General features: G+C 42.7%; 1 protein-coding gene across 1 annotated transcript in view; it reads left to right on the forward strand.

The window, feature by feature from the left end:
• SGK3 (serum/glucocorticoid regulated kinase family member 3) overlaps nt 1-14875 on the forward strand; it is a gene marked incomplete at its 5' end in the record, with an annotated part of 86903 nt that overhangs the window by 11098 nt on the left and 60930 nt on the right. Inside the window, 2 exon segments of the mRNA NM_001134072.1 lie at nt 8799-9010; nt 13705-13788. Coding sequence (NP_001127544.1) covers nt 8915-9010; nt 13705-13788 — 180 coding nt within the window.

Consider the following 14875-nt stretch of genomic DNA (forward strand, 5'->3'; position numbering starts at 1 on the left):
GCGGGGGAAGGCTCAGGCATGGCAGGCTGCAGTCCCGAGGCCTGCGCTGCGGGAAGGCAGCTAAGGCCCGGCGAGAAATCGAGCGCAGCGCCGGTGGGCTGGCACTGCTGGGGGACCCAGTACACCCTCTGCAGCCGCTGGCCCAGGTGCTAAGTCCCTCATTGCCCGGGGCCAGCAGGGCCGGCTGGCTGCTCCGAGTGCAGGGCCCGCCAAGCCCACGCCCACCGGGAACTCCAGCTGGCCCGCAAGCGCCGCACGCAGCCCTGGTTCCCGCTCGCGCCTCTCCCTCCACATCTCCCTGCAAGCTGAGGGAGTGGGCTCCGGCCTTGGCCAGCCCAGAAAGGGGCTCCCACAGTGCAGCGGTGGGTTGAAGGGCTCCTCAAGTGCCACCAAAGTGGTAGCCCAGGCAGAGGAGGCGCCGAGAGCGAACGAGGGCTGTGAGGACTGCCAGCAGGCTGTCACCTCTCACTTTCACCCATGGCCACGTGACCATGTGGAACTGCTCTTCGTAGCTGAGGTTTCTTCTTCATCTGTAAAATGAGGATAATGATATTTACCTCGGAGGTTGCTATGAGGACTCATTGATGTGTTAGATGTGAGCGCTTAAAACAGACCTGGCATTAGTGCTCAGTAAATATTTATTTCTCAACCTTCAGCCCTGTTGACGTTTTGGGTCAAATCATTTTTTGTTGTAGGGCAGTCCTGTGCATAATGTAGATGCTTAACATCTTCCCTGACGACCACTGCCCGCCACCCCCCCACCCCACAAGTTGTGACAACCAAAAATGTCTCCCGACATTGCCAAATAGTCTCTAGGCAAAATTGGCCCCAGATGAGAACCATTGTATAATCTTTACTAGCTGTTCTAGTACCCTTGCAGATTCACCATCCCTCCTAAGATTTGGCTGGCCTTGAAAAGTTTTGCTGTCATCTGACCCATTTCTTTCTGTCTTGTTGGACTTGTCTGAGTTGATTCATGAGTTGAAGAGTAAGTCTAGTTCTTTCATTCTAACGAACTTAAGCCTCTTTGGAAGAGCTGTCACCTACCCCTGGCAAGCCAGCTGCCCCTGAGCACCAGACTACAAAATTATCTTCTGACTGTGTAGCAGAGTGAAGGCAGATCCTTTTCCTGTTCCTCTTTTGAAAAGCCCAATGTGTATATGAATCTCCCAGGAAGTCCCAGTTTTAATCCCACATGAATGACATAGCTTTTTGTTCTTTCTTAGTTGTGGGTTTTTATGTCAATCCCCTTCTTACTCTGTGTTATTTAGCTGCCTGGCCAGAAGATGATTTTGCAGAATTTTAATTGCTTCAGTTTTATAGAATAAATATGTACTACATGTATAGTAATAGCAGGGTTGCTTTTTCATTTTACTTTTAATCACTTGAAAAAATTTATGAACTTTCTTCCCAAATTGGTCGCCAGAGGACTCTGTAAAGCATGTACGTGTGGTGGAGGCAGGGTAGTGTAATGGGTAGAATCCCTGAAGTCAGACCACCTGGGTTCAAATCCTGCTTCTGCCATCTGGGGCAGGGTCGTTCATCCTTTCATGCTTCAGTTTCTCCTCAATTTCTTCTAGTTAGGGATGTTGTGAGGAGCAACCAGATTGGCACATGTAAAGCACAGTCTGGCTTGTAATAAGCTTAGCCATTAAGTATTATTAGGTTGCCAGTTCAATTTAGCTTGAAGGAAAGGAAAATCTTACTTAAGAAGAGTTGATGTGGTACAGCAAACACGCACATAAGAGATTTTGGAGTTGGACAAATTTGCGTTTGAATTCTAGCTCTATTGCCTGTTAGTTGCGTATTAACTTGGGCAAGTGATTTAACCGCTTTATGTTTTTCTTCAGAGCAACATCTTTATTCCCAATATATAATTTTGACTTCTCTTTCCAGATACAATTGAGGCAAATGGGTGGAATCTCTTTCAAACGTCTGCTTCCATACCTGCCTGGCTTTATTTTTAGCTAAGCTGGACAGTCTGTGGCTGTGTCCCTTCTCTGTACCCTCTCAGTATACCATGCATACACATAACATCATACTTAACAAATTTTTATGTTGCTTGTCAGTCTTCCCTGTTAGGTAAGTTCTGTGAGGGTAGGATTTTCTCTGTCTTTTTTTTTTTTTGAGATGGAGTTTCACTCTGTAACCCAGGCTGGAGTGCAGTAGCACCATCTTGGCTCACTGCAACCTCCGCCTCTTGTGTCCCAGTTCAAGCACTTCTCCTCCTTCAGCCTCCCAAGTAGCTGGGATTACAGGCACGTGTCACCATGCCCAGCTAATTTTTGTATTTTTAGTAGAGATGGGGTTTCACCGTGTTGGCCAGTCTGGTCTTGAACTCCTGACCTCATGATCTGCCCTTCTCAGCCTCCCAAAGTGCTGGGATTACAGGCGTGAGCCACCATGTCCCGCCTTCACTTTGTCTTTTTATTGCCTAGTGCATGATGAGCACTCAATAAGTGTTCATTGAATTAAGGAATAAAAATAAATTCAAAACAAATTGTTATACTTTAGATCTGATTTATTGGTTACTTTTACAGTGCTAGGTCTTTTACGCTATCTCAAATCCTTAAAGCAACCATATGAAGTCAGTCTTGCTTCTGTGAAGACAGATCCTTCCCTAAGGGCTGTCTAATCCCCGCTGTGGGATGGTGGGATAGTGGGCCTTGGTGTTGGTCTTTTCTGTTGGGGTTGGGCTCTCAGCACTGGCAGCACTAAATCAGTCTTGGTGAGGGGAAGGCCATATTGTTGAGTCCCTATATAGCCTCCACACCTACTGCTTTGGCCACTTTGTCATCGGTCCATTGAGCAAGCAATGGGACGATTGGGAAAGAGGCTGACTGACATCCGTAAGACAAGTCATCTTGACCACATGATTATTGAAAGCCTGTCTGTAGTGGGCATTTATGTGAGACACAAATATGTTCACATTCTGTGCTGTAGTGAAAGGTTCATATACATACTTCTGCACACCTCCCTTTAAAAAATATATAATTTTCCAACCTTGTTCTTTCCAAGTCGCTGACCAGCAGGCCATCCGTTAGCCACTGCCCAAGGATCATCATAGATATGTCCCTTTGGCACTCCTCCTTACAGGTAAACTACCACGTATACTGCTCAGGGTTCTGCCCACTGGGAAGATTTCCCTTCACCCCTCTCTTTCAGGCCATCCCTGAATGGGGCTGCCTTTTCTCACTTCTGGCCGGTGCCAGCACACTGTGCATGTCCATCCATCAACAAGCATGCCTTTTTCCTGCCCTGCTAACTGGCCTTAGGATCCTCCCCATGAGGCCTTAAATGTGGGTCTAGAAAACTTACAAGAAGGAGGAACAAGCAGTAGGGGAGTCTGGGCTGTCGATCCCTGCAATTTACTTATGCCATCCTGACCTGCTTAAGCCCAGTCTTGCTTTTACTGTACCAAGTGGATTACTGCTGTACATGTCCAGTTTTATGATTCAGTGAACCAGACAATACTCTGTTCACGATGGGCTGTTCTTTTTACATAGTCTCTTGGTTTTCCATAGGTGGTCATCGCATCTCTTCCTGGGCCTAGTAACAAGCTAGGAACCACAGACAGTGGTTGCTGGCAAACCCTAAGGGGTCTGAAACTCTTACCCTTTTCTTGGTGCTTGTCAGAGAGAGGGGTCCTTAATTCATTCCTGTTTGCCATGTCATTTCCAGTACTACTGGGTGTGCTGAGGCATAGGCTCAAGGGTTAGGGCAGCTTTCATTGCTCTAGAACCTTCTCTTGGAATGGGCTTCAGTAAAAACTGGCAGGCTCATAGGTTACCCAGTAAATGGGTCAGAACAGCATATCCAAGTATTGAAACTCACTATTTGTTTTACCTCTTTCTCAGTGGAAGCGGTGCAAGGTGTAGTAGTTTCTCTCACTTGAGGTGGGATATCCTGGGTCAGACCAGGGAAATCCTAGAAGCCATCAGTGTGGTGAATCCATGAACTTTCATGAGTTTTTTTTCCATCCTCTGGCTTGTGTAAGTGTCTTACACAGGTGTCCAAGGTGCTTGCTAGTTTTTGTTCACCAGGTCCAGTTAAGATAATGGTATCCATGTGATGGACCAGTGTGGTGATCTGTGGGCTGTCAAGATGATCAAGGACTCTCCAGACTATATTATGGCAATTCAGACATAGCCCTCAGGTGAGACAATGAAGGTATACTGCCTTTCTGCCACTTCATGCAATTTGCATCTCATTGTCCTTACTGATGGTGATAGAAAAGAAAGCATTTGCCAGGTCAGTAGTCATACCAGATGTCCGGAATTATGCTAATTTTATTCAGAGAAAAAGAAAAAACACTACATTTAGAATCTCAGAATCTCATTTGTAATTGGTATCACCATCTGATTAAATTTATGGTAATCCATTGTCATGTTCCAAGTTCTTTCCAGCTTTGATCTAGGTAAATGGCCAAGTTAAATGGGGATATAAAAAGTTTTAACAACCCTGCATCGTTTTCATCTTTGATAGTGGTACTGATTTCTGAGCTTCTCCCATGGATATGGTATAGTTTTTGGTTACTTTCTTAGTAGGAAAAGGGGAGACAGTTCCAGAGGCTTCTTCATGGCCTTTTCTCCCATTATAGCTTTTATGACATGGGACAGGGAACCAATATGGGAATTTGACCAGTTACTAAGTATATCTGTTTCCACTATAATTCTATTACTAGGGAAATAAGCACAGGATGGGCCTATGGTCCTATTGGACCCACTGTGAGACAGACTTATTCTCTTACATTACCTCTGGAAGTCCCACTCTGACTTGTAGACCATGTTTTGGGTCTCTAGGAGATTAGTGGTATTTCAGAGCTAGTATCCAGTAACGCTTGGGAGGATTATATATTCCTATTTCTGTAGTGGACAATCATCCTGGAGAATTGCTGCAGGTCCTTCTCAGGAAAGGCCTGGAGAAAGATCAACAGTATATGCCTGTGGCCATTTAAAGGGTCACAATACGCGGGGTGTGGTGGCTCATGCCTACAATCCCAGCACTTTGGGAGGCTGACATGGACAGTTTGCTTGAGCTCAGGAGTTCGAGACCAGCCTGGTCATCATGACGAAACCCCATCTCTACCAAAAATACAAAAATTAGCCAGGCATGGTAGCACATGCCTGTGGTCCCAGCTACTTGGGAGGCTGAGGTGAGAGGATTGCTTGAACCCTGGAGGTGGAGGTTACAGTGAGCCAAGATTGCGCCACCGCACTGCAGCCTAGGCGACAGAGTGAGACCCCATCTCAAAAAAAGGAAAAAAAAAAATAGGTCACAATAATCTTATTAGCCCTCCTTGATCTAAGATCCTTTGAATATATTCCTATATGTGCTCTCCACACTCCCACTGGTAAATAAATTGTTGAGATCCTAAAATATTTTGTCATAAAGGCAGTTTTCTCCCAGAGTAGACTTGGAACTTCTTTCTGGGGTCTTTTGGGTTATGAGACAATGAAAGATGGTGGGAGTAGATAGTGAAGAGAATTAGTATCCCTTGTGAAACAACTTGAAAAGAGTTTTATTGAGGAGGAGGCGTTGGGATGTAGGGTCTTCTCTGAGAGATACAAGCAGCTGCTTTCAGCAAGGAAGTTCAGCTGAATTTGGGGTTCAGCATTCTTAGCCTCATCTATGCCTACCCAAATACCTGCGTCTAGGATTCAAGTCATTGTCCTTTCCAGCCAGCGCCATATGTTAACACATGAGACTTTGCAGGATTATATATTGAATTGGCTCTGCAACCCTAGCCATCAAACCCTGGGCTTGATCTTTAGTCTTCTCAGCTTGGCAACTGTAAGAGATGAAGGACTCGAATAAAACAGCCATGGATTTTCTACCCATCTCTTTGGGAATTCACTGCTTTAACTTTGTCATTTGCTTTATGCACATTCTCAAGAACAGCCAGAAGCAGCCCCAGCCCACATTGTAGTCTCTGAAGTCAGTGTTTTTATCAGCTGCTTAGACCTTGAGCACTCTCCACCTGTACTCCATCCGACACCATGCATAGGTAGTAGTTTGAGCAATCATGATGTCACTGTGTGCCATCCCCACCCTCCACAGGAAGGTTTTCAGGACACTTGTCAAATACATATTACATTTTTGAGGCTGTGTTTCCTGGGGTCATTCTTGGTACCAGTTAACTGCATCAGTCACATGACACACTCAAAAGTAGTTGAAGGGAGTTTAACAAAGGGACTGTTAATTAAGATGTTGTGGGCAGGATTAGAGGAACCAGCATGGCATGTTGAAGCACCTCTTTACTAGCAAAGTCAGGAAGCTGTTATTATTCCCAGGCCCTTCAACTGTAGCTGTGGAAGAGGGGCTGCCTGCTAGGAACTGTGGGCTTAGGTAGATAAACCACTGATGTCAGAAAGGGACCAGGGGAGCAAATACCTTAGCGCCTTGCTCCTCTTACCCTCTAATTTGTTAGTGACTCCCATGGCTGAACCCAGCCAGAAGGCAAAGGCAAAGTGTGCTGCTTTAGTGTGCAGTCCATAGAGCTCAGACTTCTGGATATGTGGCTGGGTGGAGAAAGAGTGGCATTTGGGTCTGGAAGGGCAGATGGAGACTGTCAAGTGCAATTGCCAAACTGGAACTTTTGGCTCAGGTTTGAGTGTGCTTCTTGAGTGTAGACTTATACACGTAACTGCAGCTGTACCTGTTCTCTTAGATGTCCCCTGGGTACCTTACAGGAAACAAGTTGTTCTGCCTACCATCTCTTTGCTTCTCCTTTATTCCTGATGCCACTTAATGTGATATCTTACTGTCCCTTCCAAAAGGAGGACCTGAGGAATTCTGCTTCTGTGGGTTATAGCACAGCAAGGCACAAACAGATAAAGTACCAGCCGGACCTGCCACCCTGAGCCCCACATTCTCAAGGGAGAGGTGTGGAAAGTGTAGCTCATAACCTTCACCTTCTCAATGTCTCTGCTGCAGGAGAAGAAGCATGGGTTAATGTGGCTTCTGAGGTTCCAGGACAGGGCCAGTCTGCCTTAGAAGTACAATAGGTTCCACCTGCTCTCATGCTTAGGCAGTAGTCGCTGTGACAGGTGGGCCAGGCTCTGGTCAGGTGCTTCCCTGGTCTTACTGGGGTAAAGCAGCTAGTATTATGGGGCTTTAGAATACTGTAATTTACAGACAGATGCAGTACTCTTTGTTGAGGAGGGACCAATTACGTGTCTGTATATTCTAACAACTAATTCAGCTACATAGAAATCTTTCTGACTGCTGGGCACAGTGGTTCACACCTGTAATCCCAGCACTTTGGGAGGCCGAGGCAGGCGGATCACCTGAGGTCAGGAGTTTCAGACCAGCCTGACCAACATGGAGAAACCTCATCTCTACTAAAAATACAAAATTAGTTGGGCGTGGTAGCACGTGCCCGTAATCCCAGCTACTTGGGAGGCTGAGGCAGGAGAATCGCTTGAACCTGGGAGGCGGAGGTTGTGGTGAGCTGAGATTGTGCCATTGCACTCCAGCCTGGGTGACAAGAACAAAACTCCGTCTCAAAAAAAAAAAAAAAGAAATCTTTCTTGATTGCATTTCCAGCAGCAAATCCAACAAGGGAAGCTTTGAATCATCTCAAAGGAAGCATTCTTATAATCAGTTAAAACTCATTATACCTGAATATTCAATGCCTGCTGATATATATTTTAAATCATTACCTGAATATAATTTATCGTGATCAGATCTGTTACAGTGACTTCCTGAAACTAAACATCCAGGGAAATTATCCAAGCAAACTGACACTTTAAAAAATATTATTTAGTCTGGGTGCGTTGGCTCATGCCTGTAATCCTAGCACTTTGGGAGATCAAGTTAGGAGGAATGCTTGAGCCCAGGAGTTCAAGACCAGCCTGGGCAACATAATGAGACCCTGTCTCTTAAGAAAAAAACAAAAAAAAAGTATCATTTGAGCCAGGTGTGATGGTCTGTGCCTATAGTCGCAGCTACTTGGGAGGCTCAAGCAGGAACATTTTTTGGTGTGCTCTTGAGCCTAGGAGTTTGAGGCTGCAGTGCAGCATGGTTGCACCTGTGAATAGCCACTGCATTCTAGCCTGGGCAACATAGCAACACCCTGTCTCTAAAAGAAAGGTATTATTTGGTGTCATGTGGTGTCGAGTATGGGCTGCTGTGTGTAGCAAAGGTGACATCAGTGTGACATCTTTAGCCCTTTGTTCATGGGGTGGTTTGATATTAACATACTGCATTTATTTTGTAGGAAGATCTACTGTGGTGTCTCTGACCAGAGGTTCAGTACAAAAGAATCATCCACAGTTATAATGCAGCATAGTACAGTGGTTAAGAGTTGGAACTCTGGAGTCAGATGGCCTGGGTTCAAATCCGGGATGTACGAATTATTTCACCTCTCTGTGTTTCAGTTGCCTCATTTGTAAAATGAGTAAATAGTTATGTAGTATACAGGATTGTAATCTGAATTGTTCAGCACACTTGACCAGTTCATCCTGATACAAGAAGTCTGAAAACCACACTTTGGTTACCTCCAACTAGATCTTTTCTAGGTGAGAGTTAGTCCCTAGTCTACATGAACTGAGGTGTATAAGTTCCTGGAATTTCCTAATAGTAAGGAAGGTAGATGGGCTGCAGATATTTGTGGCTTGTAGTAGGAACATAACAGAAACTAAATCTCTAACCTGGGCTGATACTGATGAGCAAAAGTAGATTCCTGTCAGAATAAACAAAATTAGTCCCATGATTAAGGAATGACAGTCATAGTATTTTAAAGTTGTTTTGCTAATCACTTCTTTTTTTTTTTTTTTTTTTTTCTGTTGGTTAAGGTTGCATGATGGAATTTGAACATTACTTCAAGAGGTTTTGTGTTTTGGATTAGTTAATTGGGTTTGTCCTCTGCTGACCTTCGGATGCATTTTTTGGTGTGCTCTTGAGGGATTAAATGCAAAGAGATCATACCATGGACTACAAGGAAAGCTGCCCAAGTGTAAGCATTCCCAGCTCTGATGAACACAGAGAGAAAAAGAAGAGGTTTACTGTAAGTATTTAACATAAAGCATGTGGGAAAAAATTGAATATAGAGAATATTTTCATTTCTGCTTTTCTTCTCCAACCTAGAACACCCCCTTCCCCATCTCCACATACCTAGATTTTACTTCTTTTACATAATCTGTTCTCCACAAAGTCTTCTGTGGCTACCGTAATGGAATAAATTTTCCTTTTTTAGCGTCTCTTTACTTATCCTCTTGGAGAATTGTATGAAACTATCTAATTAATCTTCTTAACAGAAAATGTGCATGTGCATACACATGGATCTACGCACACACTTATAATTTTGTGTGCACTGTCAGGAATTAATGGACTCCTGAAGTCATCGATTCCATATTAAGAACTACTGTCCTGAAATGTTTATAGTATCTCTCAGTTTTAAAATATTTAATTCAGTATTTTATTTTTTTCACCTTAAAGGCTAAGCCATTTCTAATTTTATCATTTATCGCTATAGTATCTACTATAGGGCTTTATAAAGAGTAAGCACAATGAATATTTGCTCAATCTGTGTATCAGTTTTTATTATTGGAGAATAGTCACTTTTCTAATTAGTGTGCTGAAACATACAATATTGTATTTAGTTTCAGTAGTCCTATCAGTATATACAGAGGTGTCGTGCCCTCCTCCCCCTGAAAAAAAAAAAAGCCACTTATCGTGTCTATTACTGATCTGCTCTTCCTCATAACTCCCCACTCCCCTCACCTACTGAGTAATATGAAGAAATTCATTTAGCCCAATTCTGTTTAATACTTAGTCTATCTAATAATTTAACCAGGTCTCAGGATAAAATGCTTAGCCTCTCTTACTTCTACTTTCTTTCTCTTAACTTGAACACACATCCTCCTCAGGTTGGCATCATGGTTTATGGGAGGAGAGGTGTCCCCTTTCACAGTATTGTTGAGTTGGTGAATGACCTCATGATAGCCTGGTGAAGCCTCTTGAGTTCTTGTCGTCCCTCTAGATCTTTGCCATTTGAGCTGTAAAGTGGCTTGTCTGGCAAATAGCCTGTTATGACTGACCTGGTAACCTGGGCATTTTGCTGGCATCCATTGCTGGCACCTGCAGTTCATGAACTAACCTGTGATCTCTTTGTTGGCTTGACCAGGGTCTTGCGGCAACTCACCACTCACTCAGTACCTTGGCCCTTGATAGCTGTAGAGCCCCCTGAGGGTCTGACATGTCCTTCACCTGCTCCGGGCTCAGTGATCCACCCCAGCCTCTAAAAAGGGGGTTACCTGGTCACTGCCAGTTGAGTCCCATGACAGGTGACTTTCAACTCAGAGTCCCTGTCACAGGGCAGTTGAGGAAATCTCTCTGCCTTCTTAACTAGGTGGGGCTGGGTGCCGGAAATGATGGTTTTCTCTCAAGGTCCCAGACAAGGAGCAGGGAAAGCAGTCCCTCTGTCCTTTCTTCCTTAACAGACACACCTGCCACACTTGGTACCACATCCCAGAGCAGAGAAATTGCAATGTGCGTCTGACCATTTACCCCTTCTCAGCCTCTATATTGCAGGAATATCTTAAACAGTAGGCATTTGTTGCACATTTGTATAAGCAAATTTTTAGCAGTATCACATTGAAGGTAAACAAAGGTTGATATACCTTGAATAAAATAGTAGAGTGTGTGAAAGTTTTTCTTCCTTCCTTCCCTCTCCTTATTTTTGCCTTTGGGCCATTCTTTTCTCGAGGGGATACCTCCTGCTAAGTTTGATGGAAGTTCACACATAGCAAATGTCAGCAGCAGATTATCTCGTGTCCTTTGATTTTCCAGGCTGGAGGTATTTCCATGTCTTCTGTGGGATGGTTGAGGAGACCTGTAGCGTTTCTCTTACCCAGCTGTTCTTACGCTGTGCACTGAGTTCTCAAAGGCCCTATCTAAATCACCTTATTCACTTACTTCCTTCAGATTCTCAAATATTGTCTTATTAGAGAGGCATATTCTGACCACCCTATAAAAAACAGCACCTTCACACCCCACCCTACCCCTCTCACTCTCTGTCCTGCTTTCCCACCTGCCACATTTTGTGTTTGTTTATATGTGTCTTCTTTGAGTAGAATGCAAGGTTCTTTGAAGCAAGAACTTCTTCACTGTTGTTTCACCAGCCCCTAGAACAAAGATAGTAGGAATTCAAATAAGTATTTGTTGAATTGTTCATCTGTTATTTGGTGGTCACTACAGTGCAGTCCTCAATCCTCAAGAAACTTGGTTCTGTCAGTGCAGATAGACCCCATCCCACCCAACACAGACGCTGTGTTCAGCCTAGGTACCCATGTTATCGATAATATTTTTGTTTATTTTTTTTATTTTTTTTTTGAGACAGAATCTCGCTCTGTCGCCAGGCGGGAGTGCAGTGGTGCAATCTTGGCTCACTGCAACCTCCACCTCCTGGGTTCAGGCAATTCTCCTGCCTCAGCCTCCCAAGTAGCTGGGACTACAGGTGCATGCCACCACGCCCAGCTAATTTTTTGTATTTTTTTGTATTTTTTTTTTTTTTAGAAGGGACTGGGTTTCACCGTGTTAGCAAAGTCTCTATCTCTTGACCTTGTGATCCGCCCACCTCGGCCTCCCAAAGTGCTGGGATTATAGGCGTGAGCCACCGCACCCAGCCTGAATTTAAGTTTAATAGAGACAGGGTCTTGCTATGTTGAGTAGGTTGGTCTCGAACTCCTGGGCTCAAGTGATTCTCCTGCCTCAGCCTCCCGAAGTGCTGGGATTACAGGAATGAGCCACCATGCCCAGCCTTGATAATATTTTTATACTCTAGTTTTCATAGGTAGTTTATGTAGTTCTATACCATGAAGCTTCTAACAGGGAAATGTGTTGCATTCTAGGTATCTTGACTTAAACCAAGTCTAAATTATATTTTTATTTATCCACTTGACAAATTGTGAGTTTCTATGTCATGTTCTAAGCACTGCAGATACAGTGGAACAAGAGTGACGTTAGCCCTAGCTCTCAAGGAACTTTCATTATACAGGGGCAAGACAGACAATAAGGAAATATGCAAATAAGATAATTTCATAATGTATTAAGTATTGTACTGTTTCCTGTGAAATCCTTAGATTTCACAGGAAATCTAATCTTGTTTTTTTTTTTTACCAATGGAAGTATTTTTAAGGATTTGAATAGTTTTTTGTTTTTGTCTACTGTTTCATTAGTACGTACTTAATAAGCACTTGTTTATAAATCATACTGTTAATTCATAATTTCACAAGGCTTTATCTTGTCTTCTGTAAATATATTTGCTGCAGAGCTTCTCCAGCTTGGAACCTAGACTTGCTCCTGGTCTTGGCTGTATTTGGGTAGCCAGGGGAGGCCACCTGAACTTTCTAAGATCCATTCTTCTCACTGAGTCAGCACAAATAATTCAAGAAACTCACAGTCATATAAACCTAAGTGTTTTATTCTCTTACAGCAGTTCTGCTTCTAGGCTTGTCTGATCCCAGTGCCGTGTGAGATAAATCTCTTGTCTAGTCTTATTCAGCGTCACTGGCACCTTGGCTAGGTTTTTTGCCCTCTACTTCTGCATGCTGTCCATGTGGGGGATATCAAATTAATTCTAACATCTTACACGTAATAGCTTCCTCTAAGACAACCAGATTCCTTCTCGGTTAAGACCAAAAGGGCCAGATTACCATCCTGCAGCTCATGTAGGGTGTCTCATGTTAGTAGGGCGTTGTAATATTTGTTCTGCTTACTTCATAGGGTTGTTGATTATGATTATATGAGGTTATATATATTTGAAAATATTGAACATGGAAGATAATACTAGGAAATCTGAGGATAAATTCTTATTAATACTTTGAAAACTACTATGTGAAAGATGACCTAGAAGGAAGAGAACTAACAATTGAAGGTTTTTTATGTAGCAAGTATCACTTTTGAAAATACTTTGTAAGTTCAAGGTAGTAATTACTGCTAGGGAAGAAGAGAGGAAAGTGGCAACAGTTGAATCTATAGTATTTTATTCTTTGGCAAAAAAAAATCTGAAGCAAGAATGGCGACATGTTAGAATTCAGTAGATCCAAATAATGAGCACATGGGTGTTGACTATGTTATTCCCTGAAAATTACAGAAATATTTTGTAACATTTGAAAAATAAAATAGCACCTGTTTTTTTTCTGACCTCATATTCTTCCCATCACAAGAAACCACTTTTTTTTTTTTTTTCCAAGTCATGATCTCGCTTTGACACTCTGGCTGGAGTGTAGTGGTGTGATCTCAGCTCACTACAGCCTTGACTTACCTGGGCTCAAGCAATCCTCTTACCTCAGCCTCCTGAGTAGCTGGGACTACAGGCGTGTACACCATGCCCGGCTAATTTTTAAATTTTTTGTAGAGACGGGGTCTCCCTATGTTGCCCAGGCTGGCCTCCAGCTTCTACGCTCAAGTAATCCTCCCACCTCAGCCTCACAAAGTGCTTGAGATTACAGGCATGACCCACTGAACCCAGCCAAGAATACCATTTGACAAGATTCAAAGTGCTTTAATTGGTATGTTTATGTATCTTAGAGAATCACATAAAAATGTTAATATCAGTTTCAGAATATGAAAACATCAGCCTTGGTGAAAGAGCCAGACTGTCTCAAAAAAAAAAAAATGAAAACAGGTTTCATGTATTTAAGTAGCTAATGGTTTTTTTGCAATTAAATTGTGTTATGTAATTTTTTATTTCCACAGGTTTATAAAGTTCTGGTTTCAGTGGGAAGGAGTGAATGGTTTGTCTTCAGGAGATATGCAGAGTTTGATAAACTTTACAACACTGTAAGTAATCGTCTACAAGATTTCTAATTAAAAGAAAGCACCTGAGAAAACCCAAAATAAGAGAAATGTATTTGAATGATTAAATTGATACTCATATATTAATATGTCAGACAAGCAGACAAAGGTAAGAGATTCTTCAAAAACATCCTAACTTTGGAATGCTTACAAAGAAAGGGTAGAGAGAGGACTGCTGAACAATTCCAAATAAACCATTAAAAATATGAGAACTAGATAAAATACCTTTTAATGTCATAGAAAATTATAAGTCAGTTCTTTCTACCTACCTCTCTGATAATTGTTAATCATCATGGTATTTCTGGTTAAATTGCCTACTGTAAGCTTTATGTTTGAAAGTCTGTCATGAACCTATCTCCCTTCCATACTTTGTTTCCATTCTTAGAGATATGTCTTAGGTTCCAGATTTTAAGTAGCTAACACAATCAAAATGAGTGTTGACTTTTAGAGTTCTGACAGCTACCTAGGTGGTGAGATCTAAGAGACCATTAGCTATTTAAATTACTAAAACCTGTTTTTATATTTTCATAACTCAGATATTAAATAGAATTCATAATCTAGTGTTGGCAGTACATACAGTACATACTTGAAAAAGTAGGCAGCAAAGAGCCAGGCATGATGGTTCACATCTGTAATTCCAGCACTTTGAGAGGCTGAGGCAGAAGGAACATTTGAGCCTAGGAGTTCAGAGGGTACAATGAGGCATGATTGCCCCACTGCACTGCTATCTGGGCAATATAGCAAGACACCATCTAAAAAAATAAAGGCAGCAAGACCACCACAGTCACTATCATACCATACCTTCCACAGGTAGCAGTGTTTGTGGATAGTGTTGCCTTGAAGATCATACATAGAAGCTAAAGCATGTCTCTTGAGTTACTAATAGCTAATACATAGTTCCATAATAGCTATTATGGAACTCCAGGTCATTAAGACAGTCCTGGATTTAAAGCTTTGCTTCGGTTAAGAACAAAAGCAATTGTGCCTCAAATCCCCAATTTATTTATTTATTTATTTTTTGAGAGAGGGTCTTGCTCTGTCACCCAGGCTGGAGTGCAGTGGCACGATCTTG

Source organism: Pongo abelii, chromosome 7 (assembly GCF_028885655.2).
Source record: "Pongo abelii isolate AG06213 chromosome 7, NHGRI_mPonAbe1-v2.0_pri, whole genome shotgun sequence".
NCBI lineage: Eukaryota > Metazoa > Chordata > Mammalia > Primates > Hominidae > Pongo > Pongo abelii.